The sequence below is a fragment of the Saccopteryx leptura genome, chromosome 3 (genome assembly GCF_036850995.1).
Source record: "Saccopteryx leptura isolate mSacLep1 chromosome 3, mSacLep1_pri_phased_curated, whole genome shotgun sequence".
NCBI classification, from domain to species: domain Eukaryota; kingdom Metazoa; phylum Chordata; class Mammalia; order Chiroptera; family Emballonuridae; genus Saccopteryx; species Saccopteryx leptura.
In genome coordinates this window covers 207874835-207894119 of record NC_089505.1, presented here as the reverse complement: position 1 = coordinate 207894119, position 19285 = coordinate 207874835, and the positions used below count along the sequence as shown (strand labels likewise).

The window sequence follows — 19285 nt, the reverse complement described above, 5'->3', positions numbered from 1 at the left end:
TAATAATGATTATGGATACCATTGACTGAAGTTTAATATGTGGCAAGTCAGGTACTATATGAAGCTCTTTACCTGCGTTGTATCGTTTAAACCATCCAGGGACCCTCTGAGGGAACGACTATTATTAAACATCCACATTTTATAAATGAAAAGCTATGGAGTAAAGAAGTGAGAAACCTGCCCAGGGCCACAGATCCAGAAAGGGGCAGAGCTAGGACTTGGATGCAGGCAGCTGTGTTCTCAAAACTCCCGTTCCCTGGCTCTGCTGCCACCTCCCTGCCTTGTTCCATAATCCAGCGTGGCCCAGCATCCTTGCTAATTTCTTCTCACAGAAGCAACTGCTGCCACCAATCCTGCTTTCTTCTCTGGCACGAGCAGCACTCACAAGTGCCACCCCAGTCTCCACTGGTGCAGGCTCAAGCCTCTGTATTTCCCCCTTTAAGCCATGTGCTATGGTGACCACTTGGACAGCTCGGCTCCCGCAGATGCTGAGTGACCACCTGCTGAAGGCATTTCGCTTGCTCTCTGTGCTACTGCAATCTACAGAGCTTGTCTAACTGAGTCATTTCAAAGGAAAGGTCATTTTCCGGGTTCTATCTAGTGGTGGTGGGCATCCCAGAATGAGTTTCTGTAAAGAATTCTTGCCCTGTGTTACCTGTAACCACACTTTCAGAGAGATGTATGCTCCTATGTCAGAGGGCAGCTGAATAGCGCCTGCCCTAAGTGAGTTGTGTGAGCACAGACCATCCGGCTTCACCTCCCCCCCCCCCCCCAGCTCCTCTTCCCTGCAGACCAAGGATGTGGGAGGAACGACTCTCACCAGCTGGAGAATTCATGTTCAGTAAGTGACTGCATTTTCCAACTTTAAAGGGGTTTGATGGGATCTCAGAGGCCAATAAAATTCTTACAATCTGTGCCTGTTTAAATGAACAATTCTATATTAATAGATAGCTGCTTTTAATTCATCTCCAAGAGCCCTTTGGCTCACCAGTCACCTAGGAGCCCCTGGTTGTAGAGAGGCCTGGAGTGTCCTATCAGACCAGTCTGTTTGCTAGACCATAGCTCCTTGAGCCAATCTTTGTCTGCAAGTTTGTATACAGATTTCTTTATATGAGAAGCAATGTTTATATGCTGTTGATTGTGCGTTAAATTTTATTTTACCACGTTTAATCATCATTTATTCACCTAACAAGTAAGTATTTATTAATTGCTTTCTGGGTACAAAGCAATGTTTGGTCCTCATGGTTTTTCTAAGATCTCACTGCCCTTTATTCCTCCTCTTGATTTGATATGGGGAGGGTGAGATTTACAACATTACACCCACTCCATCTGCCACTTCTTGAATGGAGCCTCAAATGGCCTGAGCTGGCAGCGTGTCCCTGGAGCACTCCACAGCTGCCTAGTTTTACTCAGTGAGTTCTCCGAGAGCTATTTCAACAAATCCTCTACCTGTGGACTCATGGCCAACACATTACAGTTAATTTGGTAGCATAATTACCCAACTAAGATATGTCATTACCATCTCATTCTCTCCACTAACTGTGCTAATTATGTGTTTTTTCTGAAAAGTAATTTTTCAAATAAACTTTAATGGCACTTTATAAATGTACCCCTGCTCTAACATAGTTACATTTGCTTCCTAATTTTTTTGAGAATCTCTGTGTATCTTCATTGCCACCTTTTTTACTGACTCACATTTCCCCCAAATTTAGATGTGGTAATCCTGCCAAATGTTCCTCACGCCTATAACCATTTTAGGATAGAACCATTAAACAGTCCCTTGCTTTCTACTGACTTCCATTCATTCATTCATTCATTTATTCATTCACTCAACAAATACTACTTCTCTCTATAAAAAACATAGCACTAGGCACTTGTCTTGATTTGCTCAAGCTGCCATAACAAAATACCATGGACCTGGTGGGTTACACAATAGAAATTTATTTTCTCACAGTTCTAGAAGCCGGGAAGTCCCATCTCTAGACTTCCCTCAAAGGGAGGGTGATCTGCTTTACCCCGTTTACTTATTCAAATATTAACCTCATCCAGAAACATCTTCACAGAGATGCTCAAAATAGTTGACAAAATGTCTGAGCATCCTGTGGCCCAGTAAAGTTGACAGATAAAAATAATCATCACAGCATTATAGGAATTACAAATATCATTGAAACAGCTTCTGCCCTTGAAGAACTTACAAAAAATGTGCCACTGATAGACTGGAGACAAGGTAGAGGGAGGCACCTGCTGTGACAAAGGCGAAGGAAAATGTCTGGGAGAGCAAAGGGAGAATCTGTTCATTTGGTCTCAGTAGACCAAGAGGAGGTTTCTTGAGAGGGCTGCCATCTGAGCAGCCATGAATATTAGCAGAATCTGGATAACTGGTGATAAAGGAGGGGCTAGAAATTGTAGGTGCAAGATGAACAGGGGTGTGAAACTATAATTGTATAACCAGTATGTAAGACATAGCCTGGTATGTCTTAGATCAGTCTGCCAAGTTAAAAATAACTGAAAACAAATTAAATCTTTAAACGCAGTGTTCAAGAAAATGCCAAGGTTGAGTGCAGGGTGTGTTGCATTTGTATTACACAGCAAAACTTCACTCTATCCTCTTTTATAATTCCTCTCCCGAACCTCCCCACGAATGGCCATGCATGGCAGCAGCTCCAGCCTCTCTTCCCACACTCTAAAGCCTCCGAATGTCCTCCCAACCCAGCCTATGCACATGTGTTTCCTCTGGATTTTTTACTTATAATTTTTCTTCCATCAGTAGCTCTCTGTTCTAATAAAAATCCATTTAGCTTAGCTTCTCCAGTTCTGTCCCTTATCCATTACCTTCAACTACTTTATAAAGGCCTAAGACCCAATTTGGTAATTCCAACCTCTAACGGGCTAGAAGAGGCAAGAGAGAATATCCTTATGGAAAATACTAGCATGGAAAATATCCTTGAAAAAATACTAAGTATGCTTTACTCATGTATTTTTCCACTGAAAACAGAAAAATCAATAAATCACTTAATATGAATAGACAATATAGACTATGAAAGAATGTAGTGGGAAATGAGGCTGGAAAGGTCAAAATAAGAGTTAATACCAATGGGCATTTCCTACATACCATGTAGTATTTAGATCTGAAGGCCATGCTGCATAGTCTTAACCTTACTCCACAATGCTTGGGAGCCACAGAAGATTAGTGATTAGAAAACTAACATGTTCAGATTGTTCTTTAAGCTCTACTTATAAGATGAACACATGTAAAATATATTGGATGGAGGAAGACAGGAAGGAGTACCAATAACCCTTTGAGTAGTGAGTTTTTCTTTTCCATGCTCACTGACCACCAGGAGTAAGCTTTTTTTCAAAAAATAAAATTAGTTCCAGTTACTCTAGATGGTCAAGAGGCACAGGACGTACATGAACATTCGTACTACTCAAAGGGATAAGGAAGCTGATAAGTGCTTAACCCCCAGTTTTTCACTGTAAGGAAGAGAGGTCAGTGAAGAACATTTTAATATAAGGTGTTTGTTTAAAGGATCCTGAGATTGGGATGGAAACCAGACCTGAAAACCCCCAAGATCTAAGATAGCTCTGGGGATGGGCAAGCTCTTCAGCTTTCTTTCATGGTCATCCCTATACTTTTTTGTGTCTGGCCCACTCTCCTCTCGGGCTCAAAGACTTATCCTCTCCTTGGCTTCACATACAAACCTCAGAAGGAGCCTCTACAAAGTCTCAGTTCATGACATCGGTCCTGTAGGCACCCCAGGCAGCAGCACTCAGTGCAGAAAGAACAGCTGTCAGTCCTGCCTAGACTGGTGGGCTAGGCTGGGCATGTGGGGAAGAGGCAGTGGACACCGCTGGCACATGAACAATATTCTACTGATGGTATGTTTGGAGAGGAGGGCTGTCTTCTATCTTAGGCCAAAAAATACTTTGATTAAAAGCCATTCTTCGTTATGCCATAGCTAGCACTATGACCTTTACCAAATCACTGTTCTTCTCTATGCCCTAGTTTCTCCATCATTCAAATGGAGAGGAGATAAAAGTAACAGAACTTTGGAATTTAACATTCTTCAGAATTACTAGTCATGTTTAGTTAACACGAGGTTTCACTTCTGTACCACTTTGGGTTAACTAAGAATAACAATACCTTATATGTGTAATCATGGTTTGCAAATCAAGTTTATAATCATTTGATTTGATCTTCACAGGAACCCTTTAAGGTAGGTAAGACAGATATCATTAACTTCATTTTTAAGAGATTTAGAGAAGTTACATGACTTATTCAAGGTCACACAGACACTAAGGAACTTGAATTTTCATCTTCAAATCACAAGTCCAATATTTTTTCCTCTTATTGTCTCTCACGGATTTGGTTGCTTGGTCTCAAGAAGCTACTGTGGATGGCAGATCCACTGTAGCTATCTTGTCTTCCTGTTCTTTCTAGTCCTCTTGTGTCTTCTTTTTTATACCTCTCCTGTTCTTCTATATTTCTAATTTATTACAGTGTCTGTTTGGCTTTTATTAATGAAGGGTTTGGTTGGAGAAGTTCCAAGCTCCCCTTGGCACTGACCCTTGCTTCCTGAACTGCAGGGACACACTCCATCACAGTCACTACTCTCACCTCAGCTGGGAACATCGGGGAGGATGGCATCCTGAGCTGCACTTTTGAGCCTGACATCAAACTTTCTGATGTCGTGATACAGTGGCTAAAAGAAGGCGTCATTGGCTTGGTCCACAAGTTCAAAGAAGGCAGAGACGACCTGTCAGACCAGAATGAAATGTTCCGAGGCCGGACAGCAGTGTTTGCTGAGCAAGTGAGAGTTGGCAATGCTTCTCTGAGGCTAAAAAATGTGCAACTCATAGACGCTGGCACCTATAAATGTCACATTGTCACTTCTAAAGGCACGGGGAATGCGAACCTTGAGTATAAAACTGGAGGTAAGTTATTTTTAGACATAGGGAAAGAAAGTACCAAAAGATAGTTGAGGCTAAAGAGCATGGTTAGCTGATAAAATATCATGCTATTATGCTCATGAGTGACTAATATCAGGTAAGACCCGCAAAGTCTGTAAGTAGCCATCCTTGCTATCCAAGATCCACAGCAACTCCAAAAGTAGCCCACTTAATATTAGGTCTTAAAATCTTTTTTTCTGGACTCTAGTTTCTTCTGAATTTTCACGTATATTCCCTGAAATATTTTGCCAAAATATATACAGTTTCTCTTAGTGTAGCCTCTAGTATTACGAAGAAAAGAAGCCTCTAATCTGGCCTGAGACATTTCTATACTAAGTAGGCCCTAGCCCAAGTCTGGACTCAGTACCTCCAGGGATACATGACAATGGAACTCATTATAGGAGAAGTTCAAAGGTAATTAAACAAAACAATATCATTCTATAAACTAATTAATCCTCCCCCCAATGAAATCCACCCTCCCTTACCAACTTATTTCAATGTATGTTTTCTGAATTTAAGAACAAGGGACTTAGATAGATACTATAAGGAGTAAAATGATAATTAAGAAAACAAAGATGGTCCCTGGCCAGTGACTCAGTGGATAGAGTGTCAGCTTGGCATATGTACTTCCCAGGTTTGATTCCCGGTCAGGGCACACAGAAGAAGCAATCACCTGCTTCTCTCCCCCTCCCTCTCCCTCTCCATATTCTCTCCCACTTCTCCTCCCACAGCAAGTGGCTCAGTTAGTTGCTGTGTGGCCCTAGGTGCTGAGGACAGCTCAGTTTTTCTGAGTACATCAGCCTCAGGTGCTAAATATTAGCTCGGTACTCAAACATTGGCCCCAGATGGGATTGCTGGGTGAATCCCAGTTGCAGCGCATGTGGGAGTCTGCCTCACTATCTCCCTTATTCTAACCTTAAAAATAAAAGTAAAAGAATAAAAGAATGATTGTCCCTCCTCTTGAAGAGCTCATAGTGTAGAGCTTATAGAGCTGAGGGTTGGGGCAGAGATGAGAAAAATACATAAATATTTATAATATTTGGTTGAGTGTATCAAATTCTTTAAGAGAAGTATAGATGGAGTGATTTGGGTATTCTGAGGAAGGGAGAGATGAGATCCAATGCGTAGGAATGGAAGGGATAGGAAAGTCCCTCTTGAAGGATAGGTAGAAAGTATCCTGAGGTCTCCTAGCCTACGCAAGTCCGCACAGGCCTTTCTTGGATGCCTCATAACATGTGTATATAATGGTTGGAAACATAGGTCTAGAGCCAGAGCTGGGCAAACACAATGGCCTGAGCAAGGCAATCTCCCTGAGTGAGACTCACTTTCCTCATCATAGATTGGGGATTAATATGGTCATATCAAAGGGACACTGGAGCCGATTGAAAGGTCTTCCAGTGGCAAAACTGAAACAACCTGAACAACAAAATAAACAATATAGTATTAAATTATAACTCTAAGTATAAAATATAAGTGAACCAATACTTATATAAATATAAGACAGATGAAACAAATTTTTGCAGATAAATTCCAAGTAACGTATTTAGATCTCTCCCCTTCCAGGAGGTAGAGCTTAGTACTTTCCTCTCCCCCACCCAACCTCACCACACTTGGGGTGGTGAAGTCCAGCTTTCAAATAACCTGGCAAACACTGCCTCAGCAAGGTGATCAAAGCTGATATCATCAATAGGCATGTGGATAGCATGTACTTTCTGATGTGATATGATGACAAATGCACTTGACCTCCTATTGTGTTGCTCTCCAAAACCCATAACTTCAGACTAATCATGAGAGAAACATCAGACAAATTACAATAGAGGGACAGCCTCAAAATACCTGAACAGTACTCCTCAAAACTGTCAAGATCATGAAAAATATGGAAAGACCGAGAAATTGTCACAGGCCAGAGGAACCTAAAAAGATGTGACAGATAAATGCAATGTGGTGCCCTGGATGGGATCCTGGGACAGAAAAGGGACATTAATGGACAAAATGGTAAAATAAAAATAAAGTCTGGAGTTTAGTTAATAGTGGACCAATAATGGTTTCTCAGTTTTGACAAATGCAGCATGGTCATTAAAGATGCTAACATTAGGGAAAACTAGGTGAGAAGTCACAAGAGCTCCCTATCATCTTGGTAATTTTTCTACAAATCTAAAATAATTCCAAAATTAAAACCTTATTTTTTTATGGGGACAATAACACTGGGGAACAATTTTTTTTCATTTTCTGTTGCATGAAATTTTAGAACTGTTTCTATATACTTCTGCATCACTGATTCCAAATCTGAAATCCGTTTTTGGGTGCATGCTCTAGTTTTTATGCAATTTTAATTTCTTTTTGTTACAGTAAATGGCATGCATTGGGTTTTAAATTGGAGTTAAAGGGCAATGACTCTTGGATTGAACATAACCACAAGGCAATTAATGTTTTACAATTGTAATGTTTTAATAATTGTAGTTGTTTTTAAATGTAAAAAATTATTATCTGATAAAAACACCCTCTTATTTTGTTTTAAGACTGAATCATGGCTTCTTTGAGTAGGCGTAATGTAAGAATAGTCCTGACACCTTCTGTTATATATGTGGCTGTTACACACTTCAATGTCAAAAGCGCAATATTTCATCATTTGTGATATGTGCATATATTGCCTATTTTCAAGTTCCCCTTGGTGATCAAGACAAGAATTGGGCTCCTCATATTGTGTGTCATAATTGTGAGGAAATGCTTTGTGACTGGACAAAAGAAAACGCAAAGGAATGTCTTTTGGTATTCCCATGGTTTGGCGTGTACTTAAGGACCACAGCAGTGACTATTATTTCTGTCTGATCCATACAAAGGGCATTGGCAAGAAAAAACGGCATATGATCACATATCCTAATATTCCTTCAGCAATATGACCTATCCCCACACTCTGAGACACTCCTGGTTCCAGTTTTCAATGGTTTTATTTCTTCTAAGGACGAAGAAAGTGAACATGGTGATCATGTGTATTTTGATAAGATGCATGAGGAAATGGTTGTAGAATCTGAAGGGTCTTCTTCTGATGCCAAGTAGTCATCAACCCCTCAGCAGTTTTAGCCAACCCGAATTGAATGACTTAGTAAGAATGACATAAAAATTGTTCTCGATTATCTGAAGTATGAGGAGCAAAACTGGATCATTTGTGTGGATCTTTTTTTTTTTTAATTTTACTTTTTTAATGGGGCGACATCAATAAATCAGGATACATATATTCAAAGATAACAAGTCCAGGTTATCTTGTCGTTTAATTATGTTGCATACCCATCACCCAAAGTCAGATTGTCCTCTGTCACCTTCTATCTAGTTTTCTTTGTGCCCCTCCCCCTCCCCCTTTGCCTCTCCCTCTCCCCCCTCCCCTTGTAACCACCACACTCTTATCAATGTCTCTCAGTTTCACTTTTATGTCCCACCTACGTATGAAATAATGCAGTTCCTGGTTTTTTCTGATTTACTTATTTCACTCCGTATAATGTTATCAAGATCCCACCATTTTGCTGTAAATGATCTGATGTCATCATTTCTTATGGCTGAGTAGTATTCCATAGTGTATATGTGCCACATCTTCTTTATCCAGTCATCTATTGACGGGCTTTTTGGTTGTTTCCATGTCCTGGCCACTGTGAACAATGCTGCAATGAACATGGGGCTGCATGTGTCTTTATGTATCAATGTTTCTGAGTTTTGGGGGTATATACCCAGTAGAGGGATTGCTGGGTCATAAGATAGTTCTATTTTCAGTTTTTTGAGGAACCACCATACTTTCTTCCATAATGGTTGTACTACTTTACATTCCCACCAACAGTAGATGAAGGTTCCTTTTTCTCCACAGCCTCTCCAACATTTGCTATTACCTGCCTTATTAATAATAGCTAATCTAACAGGTGTGAGGTGGTATCTCATTGCCGTTTTGATTTGCATTTCTCTAATAACTAAAGAAGATGAGCATCTTTTCATATATCTGTTGGCCATTTGTATTTCTTCCTGGGAGAAGTGTCTGTTCATGTCCTCTTCCCATTTTTTTTATTGGATTGTTTGTTTGTTTGTTGTCGAGTTTTATGAGTTCTTTGTATATTTTGGATATTAGGCCCTTATCTGAGCAGTTGTTTGAAAATATCATTTCCCATTTAGTTGGCTTTCTGTTTATTTTGTTATCAGTTTCTCTTGCTGAGCAAAAACTTCTTAGTCTGATGTAGTCCCATTCATTAATTTTTGCCTTCACTTCTCTTGCCTGTGGAGTCAAATTCATAAAATGCTCTTTAAAACCCAGGTCCATGAGTTTAGTACCTATGTCTTCTTCTATGTACTTAATTGTTTCAGGTCTTATGTTTAGATCTTTGATCCATTTTGAGTTAATTTTAGTACAGGGGGACAAACTGTAGTCCAGTTTCATTCTTTTGCATGTGGCTTTCCAGTTTTCCCAGCACCATATATTGAAGAGGCTTTCTTTTCTCCATTGTGTGTTGTTGGCCCCTTTATCAAAAATTATTTGACTATATATATGTGGTTTTATTTCTGGACTATCTATTCTGTTCCATTGGTCTGAGTGTCTATTTTTCTGCCAATACCATGCTGTTTTGATTGTCATGGCCCTATAATAGAGTTTGAAGTCAGGTATTGTAATGCCCCCAGCTTCATTCTTTTTCTTTAGGATTGCTTTGGCTATTCGGGGTTTTTTATAGTTCCATATAAATCTGATGATTTTTTGCTCTATTTCTTTAAAAAACGTCATTGGAAGTTTGATGGGAATTGCATTAAATTTGTATATTGCTTTGGGTAATATGGCCATTTTGATTATATTTATTCTTCCTAACCAAGAACAAGGTATATTCTTTCATCTCATTATATGTTTTTCAATTTCCCTTAACAATGGTTTATAGTTTTCATTGTATAAGTCCTTTACATTCCTTGTTATGTTTATTCCTAAGTATTTTATTTTTTTTGTTGCAAACGTGAAGGGGATTGTTCTTTTGAGTTCGTTCTCAAATGTTTCATTGTTGACATATAGAAAGGTTATTGACTTCTGTATGTTAATTTTGTATCCTGCGACCTTACTGTATTGGCTTATTGTTTCTAGTAGTCTTTTTGTGGAATCTTTGGGGTTTTCGATGTATAGGATCATATCATCTGCAAAAAGTGATACCTTTACTTCTTCTTTTCCAATATGGATGCCTTTTATTTCTTTGTCTTGTCTGATTGCTCTGGCTAGAACCTCTACTACCACATTAAATAAGAGTGCAGAGAGTGGACAACCCTGTCTTGTTCCTGATTTAAGGAGGAAAGCCTTCAGTTTAGTGCCATTTAATATGATGTTAGCTGATGGTTTATTATATATGGCCTTTATCATGTTGAGATATTTTCCTTCTATACCCATTTTGTTTAGAGTCTTAAACATAAAATTGTGTTGTATTTTATCAAAAAGCCTTTTCTGCATCTATTGATAAGATCATGTGGTTTTTGTTCTTTGTTTTGTTGATATGATGTATTACGTTAACCGTTTTACGTATGTTGAACCATCCTTGAGATTCTGGGAAGAATCCCACTTGATCATGATGTATTATTTTTTTAATATGTTGTTGTATTCGATTTGCTAGTATTTTGTTTAGTATTTTATCATCTGTATTCATTAGAGATATTGGTCTGTAGTTTTCTTTTTTTGTGCCATCTTTGCCTGGTTTTGGTATGAGGGTTATGTTGGCCTCATAAAATGTGTTTGGAAGTATTGCTTCTTCTTCAATTTTTTGGAAGACTTTGAGTAGAATAGGAACCAAGTCTTCTTTGAATGTTTGATAAAATTCGCTGGTATAGCCGTCAGGGCCTGGACTTTTATTTTTGGGGAGGTTTTTAATGTTTTTTTCTATTTCTTATCTACTAATAGGTCTGTTTAGGCTTTCTGCTTCTTCATGACTCAGTCTAGGGAGGTTGTATTGTTCTAGAAATTTATCCATTTCTTCTAGGTTGTTGAATTTAGTGGCATAAAGTTTTTCATAGTATTCTACACTAATTCTTTATATATCTATGGTGTCCGTGGTGATTTCTCCTCTTTCATTTTGGATTTTGTTTATATGAGTTCTTTCTCTTTTTTCCTTGGTAAGTCTTGCCAAGGGTTTGTCAATTTTGTTGATCTTTTCAAAGAACCAGCTCCTTGTTCTATTAATTTTTTCTATAGTTTTTCTGTTCTCTAATTCATTTATTTCTGCTCTGATTTTTATTATCTCCTTTCTTCGGCTGGTTTTGGGTTTTCTTTGTTCTTCTTTTTCTAATTCCTTAAGGTGTGAAGTTAAGTGGTTCACTTGGGCTCTCTCTTGTTTGTTCATATATGCCTGAATTGATATGAACTTCCCTCTTATCACTGCTTTTGCTGCATCCCATAGATTCTGATATGTTGTATTGTCATTTTCATTAGTCTGTATATATCTTTTGATCTCTGCACTTATTTCTTCTTTGACCCATTCATTTTTTAAAAGTATGTTGTTTAGTTTCCACATTTTTGTGGGATTTTTTTCCTCTTTTTTGCAGTTGAATTCTAGTTTCAAGGCTTTATGATCAGAAAATATGCTTGGTACAACTTCGATTTTTCTGAATTTGCTGATGTTGTTTTTGTGGCCCAACATATGGTCAATTCTTGAGAATGATCCATGTACACTGGAGAAAAATGTATACTCAGTCACTTTGGGATGAAATGTCCTGTAGATGTCTATCATATCCAGGTGCTCTAGTGTTTTGTTTAAGGCCACTATATCTTTGTTGATTCTCTGTTTGGATGACCTATCTAGAGCCGTCAGTGGTGTATTGAGGTCTCCAAGTATGATTGTATTTTTGTCAGTTTTTGTTTTAAGGTCAATAAGTAGCTGTCTTATATATTTTGGTGCTCCTTTGTTTGGTGCATATATATTAAGAATTGTTATGTCTTCTTGATTCAGTGTCCCCTTAGCCATTATGAAATGGCCATTTTTGTCTCTGAGTACTTTTGCTGTCTTGTAGTCAGCATTATCAGATATGAGTATTGCTACGCCTGCTTTTTTTTTGGATGTTATTTGCTTGGAGTATTGTTTTCCAGCCTTTCACTTTGAATTTGTTTTTATCCTTGTTACTTAAATGAGTTTCCTGTAGGCAGCATACAGTTGGATTTTCTTTTTTAATCCATTCTGCTACTCTGTGTCTTTTTATTGGTGAGTTTAACCCATTTACATATAGTGTAATTATTGACACTTGTGAGTTCCCTATTGCCATTTTATAGATTGCTTTCTGTTAGTTTTGTGTCTTGTTTGATCCTTCTCTTTCATTTTTCTATCTTTTGTTTTTATTTGGTTGTATTCCATACATCTTTTCTCTGTTGCTGTCTTTTTTATCTCATGTGCTTCTGTGGTGGTTTTTTCAATGGTGGTTACCTTTAAGTAATGAAAAGGGTTCCTACCCTTTTCATTGTAGTGCACTATTTTGTGAGTACTTTTGCACTCCATCATCCTTTGCTACTGTTAATCTCCATCCTGTCCCCCCCCCTTTCTTTTTGTTGTTGTCACAGTTTAAATTTGGTTTTATTGTGTTTTTCTTGGAGCTTTTACATGTGGCTTTGTTGTTTCTTTTTTGTTCTTTGTATCTGATTGGAGAACCCCCTTTAGTAATTCCTGGAGTGGGGGTTTTCTGATGATAAATTCCCTCATCTTTTCTGTATCTGTGAATGTTTTTATTTCTCCTTCATATTTGAAGGATAGCTTTGATGGGTATAGTATTTGTGACTGAAAGTTCCTCTCTTTCAGGACTTTAAATATTGGGGTCCACTCTCTTCTAGCTTGTAGAGTTTCTGCTGAGAAATCTAATGATAATCTAATGGGCCTTCCTTTATATGTTGTATTCTTCTTTTCCCTGGCTGCCTTGAGAATTTTTTCTTTGCTGTTGGTTTGTGCCAATTTTGTTATGATGTGCCTTGGAGTAGGTTTGTTGGGGTTAAGAAAACTCGGAGTTCTGTTTGCTTCTTGAATTTGAGGCTTTAGTTCTTTCCACAGGCTTGGGAAGTTCTCGTTTATTATTTGTTTGAGTATGTTCTCCATTCCATTTTCTCTCTCTTCTCCCTCTGATATACCTATTATTCTTATGTTATTCTTTTTTTTTTTTTTTTTTTTTGTATTTTTCCGAAGCTGGAAACGGGGAGAGACAATCAGACAGACTCCCGCATGCACCCGACCGGGATCCACCTGGCATGCCCACCAGGGGCGACGCTCTGCCCACCAGGGGGCGATGCTCTGCCCCTCCAGGGCATCGCTCTGCCATGACCAGAGCCACTCTAGTGCCTGGGGCAGAGGCCAAGGAGCCATCCCCAGCGCCGGGGCCATCTTTGCTCCAATGGAGCCTTGGCTGCGGGAGGGGAAGAGAGAGACAGAGAGGAAGGGGGGCTGAGAGGCAAATGGGCACTTCTCCTATGTGCCCTGGCCAGGAATCGAACCGGGGTCCCCTGCATGCCAGGCCGACACTCTACCGCTGAGCCAACCGGCCGGGCCTCTTATGTTATTCTTTTTGATGGAGTCAGATAATTCTTGTAGGGCTATCTCATTTTTTTTTAATTTTTGAATCTCTGTCTTCTTCTCTCTGTTGTGCCTCAAGTTGCTTGTCTTCTATTTCACTAATCCTCTCTTCTATCTGGCCTGTTCTATTAGCTAAGCTTGTTACCTCATTTTCAGCTCGTGAATTGAGTTTTTCATCTCTGTTTGATTTGTTTTTATAGTTTCAATTTCCTTGGAAATATATTTTTTGTGTTCATTGAGTTGTTTTCTGAGCTCCCTAAATTGCCTTTCTGTGTTTTCTTGTATATCTCAGAGGATTTTTAGGATTTCTATCTTAAATTCTCTGTCATTTAGCTCCAAGGTTTCCAATATATTAAATTTTTTCTCCATAGATTTTTCCTCAACTAGCTGTGTTACCTCTCTTTCTTTTGTATCCATGATATTCGATTTTCTCTTCCTTAATGGCATCTGAGGGTGGATAGTATTAATGAGATTTAATAAAGAATAAAAAGTTAAAAAAAAATAAAAAATAGAAAAGAGTTGCTTTTTTAAAAAAATTAATAATGAAATAAAGAAAAATAAAATAAAATAAAAATTTTTTAAAAAAGAAAATTATTCCCCCCCCCTCCTTTTTTCCTCTCCTCTCTTTCTTGAGAAAATCTTGTGGTGAACAGTGAATTATATTGTACTAAATAGAACAAACAATGCCCGTAATGGAGGGCCTGAATTGGGGAGAAGTAATAAAGGGGCAAAAAAAAAAAAAGAAAAAAGATAAAAAAAAGGGGGTATGGACCCACAAAAAGCAAATAAGGAAAATATTTGGGTCAAGAATAAAATGATTTGCTTTTAGGTGTTGGTTGACTAAGAGTTATGATGAGAGGAATAAGAGGGAAACAGGAAAATGGGGGGACAAATTAAAAAATTACTACCATATTTAGTGGAACAAGAACTAGATAAAATGGAGAGCCAGGGATGGGAGCACTGCTAGTGAGTTAAAAAGGTGAAGTAAAAACCCCCCAAAATGCCACAAACATAAGTTTGAGTCCCAGATAAGATAATTTGTTTGTTATTGAGGTTTGAATGAGAGGAGACATAAAGGAGAAAGGAAGAAACTAATATAGAGGGAGAAAAGAAAGAGAGAGAGAGAAAAAAAGAGGGAACCACTAAAAGAAGAAAATTAAGAGGAGAGAGAGAGAGAGAGTTAAGGGTTTTGGAGTGCAACCCTCATAGAGAGAAAGAAAGAGGAAAGAAAAGATAATGGGAGATGTAACATTTATGGGTAGTGTAGTTCAAGGAGAGGAGAGAGTAAGACCGGCAGAGAGTTAAATGACCAAATTGGAGGAGGAAAAAAAATATCAAGAATGAAGATAAGAAAAACAAACGAACAAATATAATAAAATGGGATAGGTTATAAAGTCTGCGGATTATTCTTGATTTTGAGAGGTTATCTTCTTGCGTTTTCTTTTCTCTCCCTCTTCCTAGTCGGTGACTCTGTACCCCGGTTTTGCCCCTTTGGCACACTCAGGTAGAGGTTTGCAGTTGATAAGTCTCTATGGCGATGTCATGTATTGTGCTTTAGTTTCATTGGCAGTTGAGGCTCATTAGCATTTATAGGCTCTGCCAGTGAGAGGGTCTGTGTTCCTGGAGCCTTTCTCCTAGTCTTTCCTTTCTCAATTAGTAGCCTGATAATCCAGTTATGGGGTTGCTGCTGCCTCTGCCTGGATAGTAAGAGGCTCAAAGAGCTGGCAACTCCCCACTCTATTCCCACTCAGCACAGGGCTCTGGGTAAGGCTCAGTCAGTCAGAGCTGCTAGCATAATCAGGCGGGGCTTCCGCCCACTCAAAGACCTCTGGCTCTGCCACTCTGTCCGGTAACACGGGCGGGCGCCCACTCCCGGGGCGCTTGGAGGAAACTTTCGCTCACTATCTGTGCACGCAGACCAGGATATCAGGCCGGCAGTCTCACACTCTGAGTGAAACCCCCACCCGCACGGAAAAGTTCCAGCATTGGAATTGGCTCTCGTTCCATCCCCGTGCGCGGCTTTTTCAAGGTGCTGGGGCGGTCCAAGATTCCGCTTTTGGCCCACACAAAGGCCCCTGACTCTGCCCCTCTGTGGGATAACACGGGCACACACTGCCGAGGCACTCGGAGGAGTCTCTCGCTCACTATCTGCGCACGCAGACCAGGATATCAGGCCAGCTGCCTCACCCTCTGAGTGAAACCCCCACCCACACAGAAAAGTTCCAGCGTTGGAATTGGCTCTTGCTCTGGCCCTGTGTGCGGCTTTTTCAGGGCGCTGGGGCGGTCTGGAGATCCCGCTTTCGGCCCACACAAAGGGCTCTGACCCTGCCCCTGTGTGGGGTAACACGGGCGCCCACTCCCAGGGCTTTGGAAGGAATCTCTCACCCACTATCTGCGCGCGCCGACCAGGGAATCGGGGAAAATGGTTGCCCCACTTGTCTTTCTTTGTCTGGGTTTGGCGTGAGTGTTAGCTTGTATTGCCCGGGTTGCCACAGGAACAGTTTTTCCTCAGCTTGGATCTCCATGCCACAGCCTCGTTCGGCCGTTTGTGCCACGGCCTGGATCTATTCACCCCCTTTGCCCGCCTTAGCTTCTATATTCTCAGTTCCCAGTGAAAGCCGCCCTGTTTAGGTTAGTGAGAAAGGCGGAGCATTTCTTACTCCCTATTTCCTTAGGGGTTTGATTATATATTTAGCCAATTTTTCGCTCGACCATACCTTCGGCTGTATTGCGAAACACCTGGAGGCTCCAAGGATAGGCTTTTCTGTTTCTGGTTGAAGATCTTGTTGGATTTTGGGGGAGATTTATTGGTATCACTTCCTACCGCGCCATTACTCTGACATCATCTCTGTGTGTGTGGATCTTAAAATGGTAAATTTTCTGCTAGGATAACAGAGAGGTTTCATGAAATATCCTTGCTTTCTGTGTTTGTGGGACAGCGAGCTCGGGAGAAACACTGGACACAGAAGGAGTGGCCGAAATGTGAACCTCCAGAAGTAGGGATGCAAAATATTGTGAATGAACCTGTAGTTAATCGAGACAGGATAGTTTTTCCCCCACTTCACATCAAACTTGGCTTAATGAAGCAGTTTGTTCAGGCTTTGAATAGAGAAAGTGAATGCTTTCAACATATTATTTCTGCTTTTCCTGCCTTGTCTTTCAAGAAGATAAAAGCAGGTGTATTCATGGACCTGAAATTCAAGCACTCATATGTGACAAAGAATTTGCCAGGAAGATGAATAAGGAGGAGATAGCAGCATGGCAGTCTTTTGTGGCAGTTACAAAGAACTTCCTTGGCAACAAAAAAAGCAGAAAACTATGAACTTCTGGTTCAAAGGATGCTGTTGGCTTTCCGTGACATTGGATGTAACATGAGCATTAAGATTCACTTCCTGAACAGTCATCTTGATAAGTTTCCTGAAAATCTTGGAGCTGTTAGCAGACTACTGCTGGAGCCTCAAACAAGATTGTCCTCAACAAGTACACAAATGCAAGAGCTACAAATGCAAATTTTGCCTGAATAGAATTTAAATAAGTTTTGCGCAAATTTTATGATTAAAATAAGTGTTTTAATATGTTCTGTTTCGAAATTGTGGACAAATTCTGATGCAATCATATCTTTTAGTGTGTTAGTGTATTTACTGCATTATATAAATTATTATATTTTCACAAAAATGATGCCCAAGAAGACATTCTATTTCATTATGTTAAACTAAATGTTAAAAATTTTAGAATAAGATGAAAACCTAAAATCTTGAATAGTAAAAAAGCTGTAGATTACAGAGAAAAACTAATGTCAGATTTGAGATCAGCACACTCAAATTAGGTAAGAACAAGTGTTTTTGTGGATGCAACAAAACTTTTGTTCCCCAGTGTAATAGATGTCCCTAGGACTGTTATGAGAATCAAATGAAATAATGTCTGGAGTTTGGCACCTAGCACAGGGCACACCCTCAGTAAACTTTTTCAGTGTCATATACACTAAGTTGCCCACAGAAGCTTGCTCTTGCCTGCTCTGGGCACGGGTCTCCTCTCCCTCACTGACAGCAGGCTCTTTAAGGGCAAAGCAAGGGCTTCGCTTTCGCTACTTAGCACCAGCACAGTCTTGGACAAAGGAAGATACTAAATAAATTAAGAAATTGTATCTAGCCATTTTGGAGTAAAAAGTTCAGGCCTTAACATTTTCCACAAGTGTATGTCTGCCAAGATAGAAGGGGAAGCTAGTCTTAATTACAAAATGCAGTCACCTCCAGTGAGGACAATTATCCTAGAAGAAAACAAATGCCTGTCTCTACCCCTGGAAGCCACAGCAGGACAGTCCTGGCCCAAGCAAACCTTCATGAGGACAAGCCAGTGTATGGAATTTCTTTGGGAGCAGGTGACTCTGTTTGTTTCTTTCTTCTCCCTCTCCCTCCCCACCTGAACTATTTCCTCCTGGCAGAAAACTACATAAAGTCCAGGAAGCTTCACAAGTGCCTGGGAAAATACTCAATTTCCCTAATGGGTAACCTTCTTTTGTAATCACTGGAACTCCTCTTAGTTGGAGAAATGTATATGTTATAACAATTATACTAGAACTTAGGTATTTGGAATTTGTGATAGTGGCCAATGAGTTGTGATGTATAACAATACCATGAGCAAATCATTATTTGTACCTTCAGTACAATGGGCCATATACAGAGAGCCCACTGGGGAAGTGAAGTACTCAGTTAATTCAATGACAGAAATTACTGTGTCTTTAAAACCTAGTACTTCGGCCTGACCTGTGGTGGAGCAGTGGGATAAAGCGTCAACCTGGAACACTGAGGTTGCTGGTTTAAAACCTTGGGCTTGTCTGGTCAAGGCACACATGGGAGTGGATGCTTCCTGCTCCTCCCCCTTCTCTCTCTCTCTCTCTTTCTCTCTCTCTCTCTCTCCCCTCTCTCTAAAAATCAATAAATAAAATATATTTTTTAAAAAACCTAGTACTTCAAAGGCTATACTGTCCTATCTTTCTGACCTTGACACCTGCTCTTTCTGACCTTCAACCCTGCAGCCTTCAGTATCCCAGAGATGGATGTGGACTATAATGCCAGCTCAGACAGCTTTCGATGTGAGGCTCCCCGATGGTTCCCCCAGCCTACAGTGGTCTGGACATCCCAAGTTGATCAGAAAACCAATTTGTCAGAAGTCTCCAATACCAGCTTTGAGCTGGATTCTGAGAATGTGACTATGAAGGTTGTATCTGTACTCTACAATATCACAATCAACAACACATACTCCTGCATGATTGAGAACAACATTGCCAAAGCCACAGGGGACATCAGAGTGACAGGTGGGTGCCTTCATGTTTTTTGTATGGGTTTATTGGGGTAAGAGTAAAATCTAAATTAAAATCTAATTTCTATAACAGATATATAATATGTACTAGAACACAGAAAGCTCTAGAGTCTCTTCACAGAGACCTTGATCACAATCCCAGCTGGGATTACATGATGTAAGAAGACAACTAATACAAAACATTATTTATGGCATAATAGGTCAAAGATGGCAATTAAGCTTCATCTTGTACGCTTTCTTACTGCCTGAGAGCAGCGTTGAAGATGAGGCCATGTCTACCTCAGTAGGACTGCTTCGATGAAGCAGCAGGGAAGTGATGATTATTTGACAGCTCTGATATATTTAGCTCGTGATCAAGATCCCAAGTCCCCCAACACTGGCTTGGTTCTAGCCTGCCTTTGAAAAGCCTTTCAATCTGAAGATGAAGGTCTTAGAGCCTGCCTTAGTCTTATTCAGCCCCTCTAGGACTGGCT

The 19285-nt window shown here is 39.9% G+C and overlaps 1 protein-coding gene across 1 annotated transcript in view; it reads left to right on the top strand.

Moving 5' to 3' along the window:
- VTCN1 (V-set domain containing T cell activation inhibitor 1) overlaps positions 1-19285 on the top strand; it is a 131827-nt gene that overhangs the window by 98621 nt on the left and 13921 nt on the right. The window contains exons 3-4 of the mRNA XM_066377276.1: positions 4588-4935; positions 18529-18807. Coding sequence (XP_066233373.1) covers positions 4588-4935; positions 18529-18807 — 627 coding nt within the window. The remainder of the gene's footprint in view (positions 1-4587; positions 4936-18528; positions 18808-19285) is intronic.